The sequence below is a fragment of the Pleurodeles waltl genome, chromosome 9 (genome assembly GCF_031143425.1).
Source record: "Pleurodeles waltl isolate 20211129_DDA chromosome 9, aPleWal1.hap1.20221129, whole genome shotgun sequence".
NCBI lineage: Eukaryota > Metazoa > Chordata > Amphibia > Caudata > Salamandridae > Pleurodeles > Pleurodeles waltl.
Window position 1 is genome coordinate 713694409 of NC_090448.1, and position 16797 is coordinate 713711205.

At 41.9% G+C, this 16797-nt stretch overlaps 1 protein-coding gene across 3 annotated transcripts in view; it reads left to right on the forward strand.

The window, feature by feature from the left end:
• SPTBN2 (spectrin beta, non-erythrocytic 2) overlaps positions 1-16797 on the forward strand; it is an 812320-nt gene that overhangs the window by 244490 nt on the left and 551033 nt on the right. Inside the window, exon 3 of one of the 3 annotated variants that reach the window (XM_069207825.1) lies at positions 12846-12853. The exons of the other annotated variants lie outside the window; for them this stretch is intronic. Coding sequence (XP_069063926.1) covers positions 12846-12853 — 8 coding nt within the window. The remainder of the gene's footprint in view (positions 1-12845; positions 12854-16797) is intronic. 3 annotated transcript variants of the gene reach the window in all.

The following is a 16797-nucleotide window of genomic DNA, read 5'->3' on the forward strand; positions in this document are numbered from 1 at the left end:
TAAAACCTGTGTGTGCAAATGTTATGATTGTTACCCTACTCAGGAAACTACATTGTGTCCTTAGAACGCAAGTTTCCTAAAGCAGGACTACATCAGGCTTTAGTCGGCATACATACAACACCCCATATGGCACTGTCAGGCCTGTTTCACCACTCCTGCCCCAGGAGCCAAAGCGGGCTTCCACAGGGGTCTCCTGCCATCACGAGGAGGGGAAAGTGAAGTCAGCAGCTGGCTGCAGCCGAGCCAAGGGGATGGCATACCTTCTTAACAGGCTCCTGCATAGCTGGGGAGGGAAGGATGCCCCCTCCCCCTGCAGGCACCTCCATCTTCACCGCCGGGATTCACTATGCTCAACTGCCATCTTGGTGCCACAGCCCGCGCCCGGCCTAAGTCACAGGCCCAACCTGAGGCACAGATCACAGCTGCCAGTTACCAGCTTGGATGTCGGACAACGCTGCATGATACCAGGTACCCCACCGTGTGACAAGTATTGTGTTTTTAATGCTGAATGGGCTCCATCAGTTTACAGGATTATAGCAGGATCTTTCATGGGCGGACGGAGCTCTCAACGGCTGCCACATCTAGCCAGCCATCTTGCAACCACGCCGCCCACCAAAATAATTTTTATTCTTCAACTTCAAAATCATTTTAAGTCATTCAAAATTGCTTGTCAATTTCAACTTTTACTTTTTTATGTGTGCAAATTATTTAATTTTCTAAACAGATTGGAACCTCCCCAGTAGGTGCTGCAGACTCCCAGGGCTCTGTTGGCCCCATGTTAAGGACTACTTCTGGAAGGCGTTGGACCCAAGTACTGCTATTATTACTGTAATACGCAGACCTTTTTTCATTAAAGGGTTCCTTTTTCACACTAGTTAGTGTCATCGCTGAATGCGTTGCCTCTCCCAATACCTTGAGTTTAGCACTTCTGTTTCTGCTTTCCGCATTCAGTGCTGTTTTCCATAACATTTACATGTTACGGATGGTGACCTTGACAAGGAAACAGGACGTGGGACTCCGTCATTTGGCACCAGCCTGGAGAGGCCTTCTCCGCACTAGAGATGCCATCTCCCCTTAGCACTATATACATACAGTAACCACTGCTAAACATCCCCTTCCTCATCTCTTAGTTCTTTAATTGTGCTATAGTACCCTTTAGATGTGCACACAGTCTTGCAAAGCACGAGGCAGGATTCCTTGTGCTTTGCTCCCTTCATGCACACCTCAGTATTGTGAGGCCTGAGCAATGATGTTTTTTGTACAAAAGGACGGCCTTTAGCATGGGCAAGCTGGGCCAAGAGTGCCAATATGCTGAGGGGCGTAGGGAGCTGTGTGCATTATGGTTATGCCAACAAAAGCGCCCTTCTCATCTTGCTCCTGTTGGCACGCCCACAGAGGTCTTCTTCCCGCCTCAGATTCAGAAACTACAAGTCATCTGGTGAGACACCATCACTATTCTCACCTATAGAGGTCAACTAAATCTTTGGACTTGGTGAAGAGTGCAGTAGTCAGATCCATTCAATCACAAATCAATGACAAAGTCATAAACAATTCTGAACACCATGCACAGCTTAGCACTAAATCAAACTCCTAACTGAATATATTTCAAAGCTTTATTACAATCCCAAAATTAATGTCACGTATATGGTGCGCAAAACTAAGTTATAAACATACATGAAAACCACTGGCTGAGCAAAACGTCTAAAAAGATTTAAAATACTAAACATCAATACAGTTAAACACTCCAAAAGTATGAGATAGATCAGCAGAACTACAATATGAACATTGATTTCAGATTTCAAGGCAGATGATGGTGACATAAGTAGATCAACAAAATACAATTTTAACAATCGATTTCAGACCTAGGCCATCCTTACCTCTAACATGAATTGGGACTTGCATGTGTGGGAATGCGCTAACACATGCGAGCAAAAAGCAAAAAGAAAAGACAAAATTTGCAAAAATCATCCAACTAGTGCAACGCATTATAAAAATATGCAGCTGTAATTATCTACGCTGAAAAGGAAACAAGAAACCACATTTAATTATACCTCTCCTCATGGGACAGCAGACATAAATACTTCATTAGCAAAATCGTTAACCTCCTCCCAACGTCATTTGACAGCAGCATAAGGACAGTGCAGAACATGGGCTGCACTTAAGACAAGTCAGCAGTTCAGAATTAGTTGGGCATATTAGTACTGAACAGCATAAACAAATGGGGCAATTAAAGAGTATGACTTTAGTCTTCAAAGATAGCTAAAGATGTAGAAGGATTTAGAAGGAGCAGAGAGTAGCTGGGCATTATCAGAGCAACAAGACTGTCTCTAGCAGAGTTCTGGACAGACTTGAGGCAGGAGAGGACTGCTTCTAGCAGAGCTCTAGATGGTCTGACTCCAAGTTTTAAAATCTCTCAATAATTAGAAATAACTATGATCCTCTTGATTAGATCTTCAGGTGGCCTCATTTCAGGCATCAGATTCAGTGTCAAATGGCTGTAGATGGCACCATCAAATTTGCAGCTATTCCGGAGTTTCTCAGGAAAAGTGCCTTGTCATTTCAATGATTTCATACAGTTCAGGAAAAATATTTAATTTTCTAGTTATTTGTAACTTCAGAATTCTCTCTCACAACACACAATATAAACTAAACATTTCTTATGTGGATCATAGACTTCCTGTCTTGCTCGACAACTAGAGAAATATTGTTTCATAATTAATACTGAAACATGTCCTTCGCCTTCACTACAACATTCAACATCACATCAGCAACCTAGGAAAAAACTCAGGTCAGAGGGAACAGAATAAACAAGTGATTTTCCACTACTGCTGCGAAAATAAAACTCTCAGGCCTTGTCCACCTAAGAAAGCCTAAGTGCACATTAATACAATTAACATATAAATCCTTTTGCGCATCTTACAATGTAATCAAATATTCAAAGCAAATTATCTAACTGCAAACATTTACAACATGTGCATTTATTTTTCTGCACATGTGTAACTTGCATTAATAAAAGTAATTTGATTCAATATAAATATGATATATTCATTTAATACTTACATTCTAATATTCATCTTAATAAAACACACAACGTTAATTCATATTAGTACTTCATTTTATGTAAGTGTATAATATTTCCATGTTAAACGTAATGTCTAATACGAATGCCGGCCACGTGGTCCACTGTAATTCAAACGTGCACATTTTACATTTCCACGTTCATTTCTCTGTTAGGTTTTTTTAAATGAAGATTAATTAGTCACCATGTGCTAACTTCTATGCCACTAAAGTATTAATAAAATTTGATCTCTATCACTCCCGTCTTGTCCCTGCATGTTCATTTCTGTCTGATTTGCCAATTTAAAGTTGTTTTAATCCTTCATTATCATACCGCAGGCAATGATTTCAACACCCATTAGCCCCCCCTTCCTTGCCCTCCCTTCACCCTCTGAACCCTGCTGGCACACCAACAAAACCATCATCTGTGTGATGCAGCTAAGCTAACGGTGATTTAGGTGAGCTGGGCGAGGTCCAGGGATATTTGTGTTCAGGGGCCAGTTGCTGCTCATCCAGGTTCTGTCCAGTGAACACAACAGGGACCCCCTGCTGCTTCATTTAATTGACTACCACCTGCAAGGGTGCCAAATTTCTCTCTGCCCACACCCAGGGCACTATCTTAGCAGAGGCTGTCTCTGATTGTACTTTTCAACAGTGTACTTTTGGTGCAGCATATTTCAGCAGCACAGCACATTTTATGCTTAACTAAGAATGGCCTCAACAGCAAAGGGGAATTTGAAATGAGTTTGGAGGAACAAAGCTTAAGTCTGAATGGGTAAGAAGCCTGCACCCTGCTCTCATGCCACCAGTCAAGAACAGGGCTTAAGCATCTATGTGTGTGAGGGCGCTAGTGCTAGCACTCTTAATGAAAGGCTGCGGGGCTCGGAGAGGGTGTGTTGCCCGCTCTGGCCCAAACCATTCTGCTTGTACTCCAATGCTGCTATAGACCTGTTTTGATCAAGTTACAGGAGTGGACAGCCAGAGGGACTAGGACGCTGTGCCACTCTTTCTTTGAGAGCCCAGGTAGTATTGAAAAAGGTTTTATTTTATTGAGACTGAGTCGCTGCATCACTTGTAGCTGACTGTGCCCCAGCTGCGCTGGCAAGAGACCACGTAACCTGCAACACCTTAAGCCAGTCATGTTATTTGAGCAGACAACATGTGTAGTTTCCCTTTTACAAATATAATCATTAGTAAACATCAGTGGAAGGTGAGACATATTGATTTTAAATGTATGCATTATAATGATATGAATTGTGAATTTTAATGTTGTCCTCTGATGATTGTGCATTTGCCAAAAGGTATGTAAGTGCTTCTGTTTTACAGGTGATGTCAGAGGCATAGGAACTGGTCATAGTTATAAAAAAGGGAGCTTAATGATATGCATTGGCACTAAACTCTAGATGTTAAGTACTAGGCCATGGCTCTACAATGGATCACAACTTCTCCTACAAGACCTCACCTCCTCCCACAAAACCAAGCCTCCTCCCACTAGACTGTACCTTTTCCTAGAACATGCCTCACTGTAATGCAAGTGCTTCCACTAGATCATCTCACTTTCAAGTAGGTAAAACCTGAAAAACATGGTCCTGTTTTCTTACACCCAGAATGACCTACACCTGGTGGTCTAGGCTATTTCAAGTTTGGTAGTACGACAGAATATAGTTAGCATAAATATCGTCATATGGGCCCAGCATACCGCAACAGCTACATCTGCTTTCACAAACCTTCCAGACACCTTCAATCGTCTGGACTCCTACTTGCACCAATCCCAGTCATATGGAAAACCAGATCTGTCAGTCAAGCCTTCTCCTACATTGCTCCTAAGGCATGGAATGACCTGATACTACAAATAAGAGGATCCTCCTCACTTCTTGAACTCCACGAGAAGCTGAAGGCTTGGTTTTTCGAGTAGTCCCACTAGGCCCTAGGTGTGGCTAGATTCACACTTGCTCATTGCCAGGATGCCCTCCCGAGTGATAGTGTGCTCTACAAATCTGCATAACATACCATAAAAGAAAATGCTGGAATGCAGGGAAACCCCAGTGTGAAAGCCCAGTCAAACCACCAACCCCTTCCAGGCCATAACTGAAAACATCTCTGTTTGAGTAGATATTTTGCACATAATCGTTGGAAGTAACCTGGGTCAGTTAACATACTTCCACGGGGTGATATCTGTGAATCCAACCTTGAACAATTCCTCCTATTGTACATTGAAGAACATGTTAGTAAATTGAGCTTCTAATGGTTGGGCAACGATGGCACACACGTGCCAAGAGATCATTCACTTTTGGTGTGCACTGCATGAAGATATATTATTGTTGTTTATGATTATAAGCATTCTCACTGTAGTTAAGATCCCTTCCCAATTTAGCTATTACAATACAATCAGGGTATCAAAATAAAGTGATCTCCAAACCCGATAGCGGGATACACAATTCCTTAACTTCAGACTTTTTTTTATTGTCTCAGTCAGAGATGTTATTGTTATCATGAAAGTTGTGGCTGTTTGCTAATTGTTTTGTTCTTTAAGCAACCTGATTTGGCCAAATGTTTTCAGATGTCATTATATAAATCAAGTGGCAATTAGTGAATATTACTCAGGTGGAGTGTAAATATGATTCCCAAATTGCACAACCTGTGTAATACCCCCAGCCTCCATTCTTTCAAGATGGGTGCCCCTTGAAGCCTGTTGAAAAGTCATCCAAACAATGCATTTTACAACAAAATATTTCGAATACATTAAGTCAAAAGCTGATTCTTTTCAAGTTCAGTCGACCTTCCCAGGAATGTTAGGTGGTGTTAAAATAATATATTTGTCAGATGCATCCTACATCACATTTCCCAAAGAACATGCCCCGCAATGATAACCTTTAGAGGCACTTCACAAAATCTGGGCGCACAATTCCACAAGGTCCTGCATATTTTTTCAAAAAGTGTAAAGCGCCTCCCTTCACACATATGTTACACTTCCATTTATTTTCCAATCTTATTACTTCTAAATAGAAGAGCTGTCATATAATGTGAATGAAAATGTACTTGGAAGGTGAAGGTTTGGAAAATGAAACGTTACACAGAACTCACAATGTGCTTTAGTTTTGAAACTATTTGTAAATAAAGACTAATGACCTCATTTAGATCGTGGCAATAACGGTCCCACCTTCGGTTTTTCACCGGAAAACCCATCCGCCGGCCCGGCAGTCTGCCCTCCTGACTTAGATATTGGCGGTCCAATAGGCGAAAGACCACCCAGATCCCGCAGACTCCGCCAGGAATTTAGAGCCTCGCTGACGGTACTATTGGAAATAGTGGCTGGCAGTGGGACTCCAGCCAGTCTTACCGTCAAGTTGATTTCAATGTGCCTTATCGCCAAGCCAACTGTGGCGGTTGCACCTCCACATCGGAGTTGAAGGATTGGGGGAAATAAGGTATAAATGTGCCTTTTTCCACGATTCCACTTAGGTTTTTGACTGGACAAGCCCTTTTGTTGCTGCTGCCACTGGACCACAGAGAAAACACGACTCCCACACCATTGCCGAACTCACAAATCCCAATCATATGGAAAACCAGATCTGGCAGTCAAGCTTTCTGCATTGCTTCTAAAGCGTGGGATGGCATGCTGCTACAGCCTAGGTCAAAGGTAGGGAAAGCAACTTGCCTGTGTACGTTGTGTGGTCACTGCTCATGAGCTTTGGACCACTGCAGTCACATATATATCACAACATTTTGTTTTTTTAATTACTGTGACATGCATATGTCGGGAACACAATTGTGTCAGACATGGTTGGGAACACACTGGTGTAAGACACATATCGCACACATACACAAATGTCATTTTGGTGTCATCATTCAGTGCCAAATGAATGCTAGCACCACAATAATGTCTCAATCACACCTGCCAACTATGTCCATGTGTGCACATTGCAAGGGGTCCTGTACCTGTAATGCTGTGCTACCAGCTGTGTATGTGAGTAAGTATGTGTATGTGTGCATGATTGGATTGGCTGGTTGAGGTGGAGGGAGCTGTAGTGGGTGATGTGGCTGTGTCAGGTTGTGTGCCCTTGCAGATAGGTCTTCTCTTGTTGTGTATGTTTGGTTGTGTGTTGTGTTGCTGTGTGTAACACTCAGATGAGTGTCTTTGTTGTGTGGTGCTCATTGTTGTGATGTGTGGAGCTGTGATATTGTGTGGGTTTGTTTGTGGACATGAGTGTGAAGTTGTGTTGATTGTCATGGTTGTGTTGCGTGTGTGTGCAGTGTCAATAGTGTGTATATGTTGTGTCATGGATCTATGGCAATGTGTGTTTTCCGCATGTATGTGTTGTAGTGAAATGGCAATGAATAATAGTGTGTATGTGGTGTGTTGTGTAGTGTGTGTGCAGGGTCGTACATATATTGCTAAGGTACAGTGTGTGTGTGTGTGTGTGAGACGTACATCTATTCCACAGCCACTGCCTGCCATTTTACAAAGTCCATTGGGTCCTGCAACGTCCTCCCTCCCTCAGAAATCCGCCACCAGTACACCGACTGTGGAACTGAAACATCTAAATATGGTCAGCAGGAACTCATCCCACCTAATTTAAGAATCCAACCATCTCTATTAACCTTCAGAAAACTTTTAAAGATCCACCTCTTCAGGTTTTTGCTGGTCTAATATGATCATTCAATGAACTGACCCATGTTATTAAAAAATAACAGAGGAGCTATTGGCATTGTAAATTGATAAGTGATTTTTTTTGCCACATAAATTGGTCAACCGTGCCTCATAATTTGGTCCTTTCCTGCCACATAATACCACTGAGCAAGTAGCTCCACAAGATCATGGGTGCCAAAAGCAAACTTTTAATGAGAAACAGTGAAACAAGAGTTGTGAAGGACAGTGTATCATAGCTCTATACAATGAAGAACAAAATGTAAGTGCCTAACTATAGTTACAGAAGCTTTGCGCTGACATTTTGTAAGCTGTGCACGAATGGGATGCACTGGCCTCTCCGTAATTGTGATGTTAGGTAACTAAGAAACAATTTGAAGTAACTGTCAGCCATGCAAAAATGCTCCTGTTCTGCCCATTGTGCTGTGTAAAACTTGAAGGTGCAATGAGATCGAAGGAAAAACAAAACTAACAATGACAAGCAACTGGTAGTTATGAAAAAAATAAACAATGAGAAGTAACTGGCAGTCATGCAAAGCGCTCCAATACTGCCCATTGCGCGGTGTCAAACTTGAATTCGCTATGGCCGCCATGAGCCCGTAGGAAAAACAAAATAAACATGAGAAGTAACTGGCAGTCATGCAAAGTGTTCCAATACTGCCCATTGCGCTGTATAAAACTTGAAAGCACCATGTCCGCCATGAGCGCGAATGAAAAACAAAAGAAACAATGTGAAGTAACTTGTAGTCATGCAAAGCACTCCAATACTGCCCATTGGGCTGTGTAAAATGTTAATGCGCCATTGCCGCCATGAGCGCAAGTGAAAAACAAAAGAAACAATGACAAGTAACTCGTAGTTATGCAAATTGCTTTAATACTTCAGAGCAATGTTCCCGTAGTGGGAACTCAATCAGCAGTATTGGAGCGATGTGTTTAGCTACCATGTACTTGTTATTGTTTCTTTTGTTTTTGAGTTGCCCTTATGGCATTTTCAATTATTATACAGCGGGAACTTGATCTGCAGTATTGAAGCTATTTGCATAAAGCGCTCTAATATTGGCCTATTTTAGAGGGAGGATTTAGAATGAAACCCCCAAAATCCTTTATGTGACTCATAGTTCCCCAGCTCTCCAACAAACATTTTCTGATGTCTCTGCACACACAACATGTTTCCAAATGTGCAGGTGTCTCCAAAGGCACAAATTGTCCTGTGAAATGATAATGAAAATGTGACCACCCTACTTGACCATGGCCGTGAGGCCCATGGGTGGGGACTCTTCTGCACTGGACCTTGTAGCACTAGACAACAGCTGTGAGGCTGAAGGGATGGGACCACCCTTCGCTGCACCTCGCAGCTTTGGATCATAGTGGGGCTCATATGGCCCTGTCCCTTGGGTCCAATTGAAATTGTCTCACAGATTTGTACTACAGCTCAGTGAATAGGTCCATATCAGGGGCATAGCCATCTGTAGTGCATTAGGTACGTTGGCACTGATCCCACTGGTAATAAATGCACAATGTTCCCAAATTATGGCCTTCTTTTATTGTGCAGCCAGTGAAAGAGGGTTAAAAGACGCTCTTAATTTTCACCAGAACCCATAGCACCACTGCTGTGCTACTTGCCCTTTTTTCATGGGCCTCACAACCATATTCCAGAGCTTTGAGGCCAGGGAGAGGCCCTCCCTTCCCTGGACTACGCTGCCATGGTTAGACACTCAAGGGAGGATACACCTGCCCATGAGTTTAGTAGCACTGGACCATGGCTGTGAGCCCCATGGGGGGGATCTCTCAGGGGTGTAGCTATGCGTTGTGGAGCAGCTGCAGTGGCACCGAGGATCATGGATGTTAGGGACATGATGCATCCAAATTATGTCTGTGTTTCACTGTCTGGCATCATTTTCGTGCATCATGGCCCATGGCTACATTACTATGCCATTGGTCATTTCTCCCATGCACTGCACAGCCATGATCCAGGGCTGTAAAGCCCAGGAAGGCCTATCTAACCTAGGCGTTACAGACATGGTCCATTGTTGAGAGACCCATGGGATACAGTCAATGATTGCAATGAACAGGGCAAAGGCCCCTTTGAAGGGCAGAGCTATCGATGGTGTAGCACATGCAGTGGGACCAGGGCCTTGTGGGGTTATGGATCCAATGCCTTGGTGGGAATGCTCCCATTCCTTGAACCACACAGACACAGTCAAATGCTGGAAGACCATGGCCAGACCTTGCAGTGCTGGACCATGGGTGACAGACTTGCATGTCCCTTTCCCTTTCTCCCTTGGACGTCTCAGTACTAGTCAAGCACTGGGGGTCTCAGAGAAGTGGGCCTTGGGTTTGCCTTTGATTATTTCTAAAGTTCAAATAATATTTTTCTCCAGTTACTTTCCTGCCTGCAAACCAGTATTAATGTCCCCAGTCCACTGTGAACAGGCTATATAAATGGATGGCCCATTATAGAATGACTCACTGGCACTATTTTCTTTCACTAAAAGCACTGCAGTGTTTTAACAAGCATGATGTTCATCTCTGTTACGTTGCAGCGAAATAAATGCGTTTTCTGGCCAGAGGCTGGTGCCCAGTGAGATCAGTGGAGTTCGACTGAAGGACATACTCCCAATGTGCAAACCTCTGCTCAACACCAGTTGTCTTTATGTTTTACGTACTTCCAATTTGAGAGATTTTACTTTGTTGATAAGGCAAGGATTATTTTGCTGTGGTTTAGACACAAAAATATTGGCCATGGTGGTACAATACTGCTAGATGCAACCCTAGAGGCCTAGCATCTCTCCCTTCGGCCCTGCAACCGTAGTCCAGCGCTGTGAGGCCCAAAAAAATGAGCCAGTCTGTGAGCCAGGCTTGCAGCATTATTTAATCGCATTGGAATGTGTCCTTTTCAGGTGTTCAGCACAATTGGGAGAAATTATTATTTGCAAGTAAAAGGAGATGCATCTCAAAACTGTTAACTGAAGCTGTATCATGCTAATTTACAAAATGAAAGACTTTGGAACCATGTAAGTGTATTAATATTTAGTGTCCAAGCATTTAAAGGCTTCAGAGGACATTGATAGGGGTGTTGTAGCCATGGTTCATGGCACAACGTTAAACCCTTTTAGCCAACATCTGATTGTATTATGGTAGTTTCTGGTGTGTTACTGTGTCTTGGGTGACGCCTTTAATAGAAGTCAAAGTATTCTCTACAGTTTTATTTACTTTCATATCTTTCTTGCACATACCTTATCTTGTTCTGGATATCTGGAATACCATCTGCCACTCTAGTCCCCTTAAAGGCATTCTGAATTCTGCAGTACACCTCACTAGGGCATGAAGAAATCTGATCAAATCATTCCATGGTGATAAAACTACCCAGGTTCCCATGGCCAGCATGCACTATTGCGAAACACAGTGGTATTATCTACAGTGCAATTACCATGAATTAGCAGTTCACAAACCAACTATATTTGCTATCACTCCTTGACTTTGTGCTTGTCATTGACCCTCTACAGTGCTCTGCTGCCTCTTGACTAGGTTTGCACTGTTGACGTACCACATACACACAATTGACACCCCTTCCTAATTGGATGACAAACTTGGCATTGCTGGTGGTTCGACACACACCCACACAAGGACATCTTCAGATGTAAGAAGTGCTAAAAAGAAAATTAACAAGCAAAAGGTCTTTCCCATCTATGCACCAAGGAGCTTCAATTCAGCGCTACATCATGATGATGCAGTGACAGTTCACAAACCATTTACTCCTCCTACCACATGTTGACTGTGTTCACCACAGCACTTCACAGTGTTTCCGCTAGGTGTATGAAATATAAATACTACATACATACATACATAATGTACTCTGGAAACAAATTAACATACAGTTAGAGATAAACGTTTGGGAAAGACCTGGGGCAAACCAATCTATCCAGTGTGACTAAATAACGTATTTCTAATGAATGGAAATTCTAAATATATGTACTTATTTTATTAGTGTTAATTTTCTGTTTTTATTTTTTTACTGATATCCACACCAAGAAAGTTGCTTCTTGTGAAATTGCTTTAATAATAGGAAATGGATGGTACTTCCTGTGATGCCATTTCCTGTGATTTCATGTGGCATGCAAATTAGAGCGGCCTCACACATTCCCTTTCTGCCCGGGGGCCCAAAAGCCTAGAACTGGCTCTGGAGATAAGAATTGAGTGTTGTGGGATAATTTTCACAAACTTGCAATTTCCTCTGATAAATTCAGGCTGGCCAGACCCTCTAACATTTACGAAGAAAAAAGGCCCAAAAGAACAGTACAAACATTCAAAATTTGGTGTGTTAAACACTGATTCTGAATATTAATCCTCATTTCCAAGCTAAAAACTTGGAGAAGGAGCTACTTCCCACAGCTGCTCAATACCTCACCCATAGATAAAGGCATTTACTAGATGTGGTAACTATCTCACCTGAATCCACAAGTTGAAAACAGGACCAGCGTTTCTCGTAAAACACCCTAACACTAGTATGCTTCAGTAGAGCTCTAGAAAGCCATTCAATAAATACATGGGTGTTTGCACAGCAGATCATGGTATTAATAACATAAACTAATCGTACTTCTTCATCTGGTTCAACAGAGTACCCTTATTGTAATTAACTTTCCAAATAAGGAGTGGAAATGGCTATTCGGGATGAAGTAGGAGAACTATCATAATAAGGAAATACTCTAAATGCCTTTCTGAAAAAAAGAAGTGGTGTATTGGAAACTGCCCTGACTGCTTAGCTGCCTAAAGGAATTTGTCCTTTGTGCTAGGTGATTAATGTATGAAAGATCTCAGTGCACAAGAGGATGGACAAAAATGATTGACCAAAGGTTGCTTTTAGGCTACTCATGCGGCCGGTGACCCCTAAATATTTACAAAATAAGCCGTAAACTGGGTCATGTAGTTGAAGTCAAAAATCAGAAGCCAGTCGCGTGAACACTGACGTTTGTGAGGGTCCAGTAGATTTCAGGAGCTCCGAGTTGATGGTTGATGTCAGGCAGCAGCAAAGAACACCAAAGGCAAAACAAGGGCAGCAAAGCAATCACTGTCCAAAATGGAAAAACAAGATACACAATGCCAGGTATACCGTGAATGTCATGTTGTGTGACATAACCAGATGCTGATGTACGGAATGGTGATCCTGAGTACAATAAGGGCAGGGTCAGTGAGCGTAGGGGCAGGGCCAGAGGCGTGGCAAAAAAGAACAAAATAATCTGTAACAATTTTGTTGGTCTTTCATCAGGTAAAGGCATCTAAAATATAACATGCATAGCTTAAGTGAAAAACATACAAGTTAAACTAATTGTGGGAAATGCAGTCTTTTACTTTAATAAATCTTAGTTGGTTAATGGGTTCATTGCTGACGCCATTGTGTAACCAGACAGTCACAGAACTGAATCCTGGTTGGAGCAGTAGGGAAGAGCAACTTGTGTGCTTATAGTGCTATGAGGTCCTAAGCATGTGCCAGAATGCACTGATTAACACAAGATATAAGATAAGTTGTTGCAAAATGTGGCCTGATTTAGATCTTGGCGGAGGGAAATGCTCTGTCACAAACGTTACGGATAGTCTGTCTGCCGTATTATGATCCCATTATAGCCTAGGGAGGTCGTAATACAGTGGAGGGGATATCTGTCACCTTTGTGACGGAGTATTACATCCACCAGGATCTAAATCAGGCTGTTAGTGTTTAAGATAAAAATGTGCTTTCAAAACATATAGTTTTCTGATATTCAATCAGGCTGCACTTAGTGCAATCTTTTTTAGGTCTTGGCTAGACATTGCATGTGCTGTCTCGAAGAGATCTGTTGTTTTCAATCTGTGGGCTTCGGCCAGCCGATAGGATTGCCATTTGCTAGTTCTATCATTGCTCTCATATCAATTGTCCCCATTTGTCCATGGATTGCATGTGCCATGCGCCTTTTAGTGTTTAACCCTCTCCAAGAGCATGGACCAACTACTTGTGTCCATCCACTGCTATCATTTTAGGTGCTATTTTTTTCTTTGTGTTTCAGCACTCAACACTAGTGCTCATATTTTGAATCACTCCGTCCTCTGTCTCCTGTTCCCTCTTTCCTCCTCCCACCCGCCCCAATGGAGCATTCCCATGTAAGTGTGTACACATTAATGTTGCTGCTTATCTGGGTTTATAGTGCAGGAGATACTCCAGCATTCATACTGGTTAAACACTACAATCATCCATTTCTTAAGCATGATATCTTTTTATTCCTATACAGTATAAAGCCACATTTTATTAGTTTATATTGTCAAAATCTTGCAATTGAAAAAAACTGCATATTTTCAAAAGCATGAAAATAGCTGAAAATTGTTAAAGAAAATGGGACGTGTAACTTATTATTTTTCTAGTAAACAAGATTTTTTGGTTGTTACTGACTTTGGTTATTTTGGTTTGTAAATACCTTTGGTAAGTTTGGTAGGTCACCTTGAAGTTTTCTTTGTTTTTGTTTTTTAAAGAAGCAACTATAAAGTCGTCAGGCTGGAAGTCAGGATTTTGGTAATTGTTTTTAAACAGGTGTGTCTTGAAGAGCTTTCCAAATCCCAACAAATTGAGTGGGAGTATTCCTGGACGCTGTCTGGTCCACTTTTTGTGCTAATAATCATAGTGGGTTGATATTTCTCTTCATGTACACTGATCCCTGTATGATTTCTTGCACTATGGGAAATGGTGAATGCAGTGCATTCCGTAACTGCTCTCCTTCCTTGTTTGGGTCTGCTTATCATATTATTTAAAAGGCCACAACAAAGTGTATTGCTTTAGTGAATTGTGGCTCCTTTGAAGGCTCTGGCTAGCCATGTGTTTCTATTATCAAGCTTTGCAGTTTGTTCAGTACCCTGATGTAGATGGGTCTGCTTCATGCCTCCTGGTTTATTTAATTTTCCACTTCAGAAACATATTGTATGCCCAGCAGACCTTATGAGTCTATTCCCTCTTCCTCCAAACTCAAAGGCCACACTTTTGCAGAGCTTAAAGTTCTCCATCTGGCTCTTCAGAAGTGTGTGCATATTTTTGGGGAAATAAATCTGGTCTAACAAATTCATCCAAATGAGACCTAAAGAAACCACTACATTTATAATTTTGGTTCCACTGGAGTATAATTAGCATCATCTGAAAAAGTTCTTATTGCACTTTTTGGCTCATGACAGTACGGGATTGTCCATGAGAGAATGATTATTTCCAATCATATTAACATTTCTTAATAATATTCATGTCTTAGATCTTCCTAAGAGTTGGACTGGTCTTTCAGGCACTCTAGCACTGACCGATAGGCCTGTTTAAACAGGCCAGTGTGTGGACCTTTTTTGTCCTAAGGGCTGTGATGGGACCAAAAACACTGACTAACACAGCGCCTCTTTCAAGGCAGGACCCCTGGTAGTGCCATAGTACCAGACTTGCCAATAGGCCAGTCCAATGCTGATTTTCCTTTTATGTTCACTCCACTATATTGCCATCAGCAGGACATGCTCACATTTCTTGATCTATCTGAGTTCCTTTTGTATTTCCTGAGCGTCCACCTGGGCAAAATTCCTCACCTTGGCAGGATCTTACAGAGCATCAGTGGCTTCTATGGATATTTCTTGTGGAATGACCTAAAGGAGCCACCGTGAATGATTCCGGGAATTAGTGTCTCAAAAAACAGCTTCATTCCAACTTCTTTACAAAAAACATGACTCTTAGATAATAATATTTAGAGTTCGCTGAAAGTGCTGTTTATCATACTTGCATTGTGCGGAAGATACCTTCTCTCTTAAGTTTGTTTGTTTCTCATCTGTACGTCTACGCTTTGAGACAAGTTTTCTCGGTTAATTGCGTTGCACCCACTGCAGCTTTTTTTCGGCGTTGTTCCAGATTTTATTCATTTGACCTTATCGGTATTGAATTAGTGGAAGTCAAAGTGTTATGTCACTAGTCGGTCTGTGTTCCTTGCATACTCAATGTAATGTGCTCTTAAATGTCTTTGTACAGAGTTTTACTACCATTTCTATGGTCCCATAGGCTCATTTGACATCTCAATGCCCTTTATAGTTCTGGGGTAGCTTTTTATTAGCTTAAAAAGTCTTATTATTGTAATCTATATGAAATAAATACTGTTACCAACGATTAAGATTGTGACATGTCGTGCTTAGAAATAAGTGATAATATTCTGCGATAGAACAACATAATTATTATTTGAAAACTGAACTTGAAATCTACATTAATAATCTAATAAAGAGATAGCAGTAAAAATAAAATTACACAGCTTTTGTGTGAATTTCATGTAATCATAAAAAGAAGAAACGAGAAAAAGAAGGACTGTGGTACTTGTTGACCCAAGACAAAATGGTGTGTTAACGTTTATCAGCAGCAGCATGAAGGCCAGCATACAGGTCATCAGCACTTGGGCTACGTTTGTTTGGTTTACACATAAGGCATAGTCAATTGTGGCTTCCTCAGATCAGGCACGTCATGTCTGAGGTATGCTGTTCACAGTTAATATTTCCGTGAGGGAGAAATTGCTCACTGATTTATTGAGCCTCCTTGTAAGATGTATTTTCTGCAGCGAATGTAAGCCCTTCAACACCTGTCAAAGGTGGTAATATCCAAATTACCATACAATAGCCTCCATATCAATCCCAAGTAGTTCTCATCCATAGGGGAAAATGAGCATTGCCCCCCGCAACCGACTAGGAAATGCCACACAGGGTCTGACAGCTACACAGTTTTGTATTTTAAATTTTAGTTCTGTGTCAACCGAAATGGTTTATCAAACCTTTTGTGGGGGACACGTTGCAGTTTTGCAGTTACAGTGGATACTGCAGGAGGCGTGGTCCTCCCTCTGTAATGCATACAGAGACGAGAGCTGCTGTGAGTTGAAGTGTGCATGCTGGTCTGGACAAGAGCTGAGGCATGCCCAATCTGACATGTACTTTAAAGGCGTCTGATCCACGCCGTAGTATAGAGTCTGGTACTGAGACAGCAGGCCACTAAGCTCTGAGTTGCCCTCCTCAAGCCAGTCCCAACGCTGCTCTCATACACTGCATTGAAAGGCGAATACTGTTTGGTTTAAAGA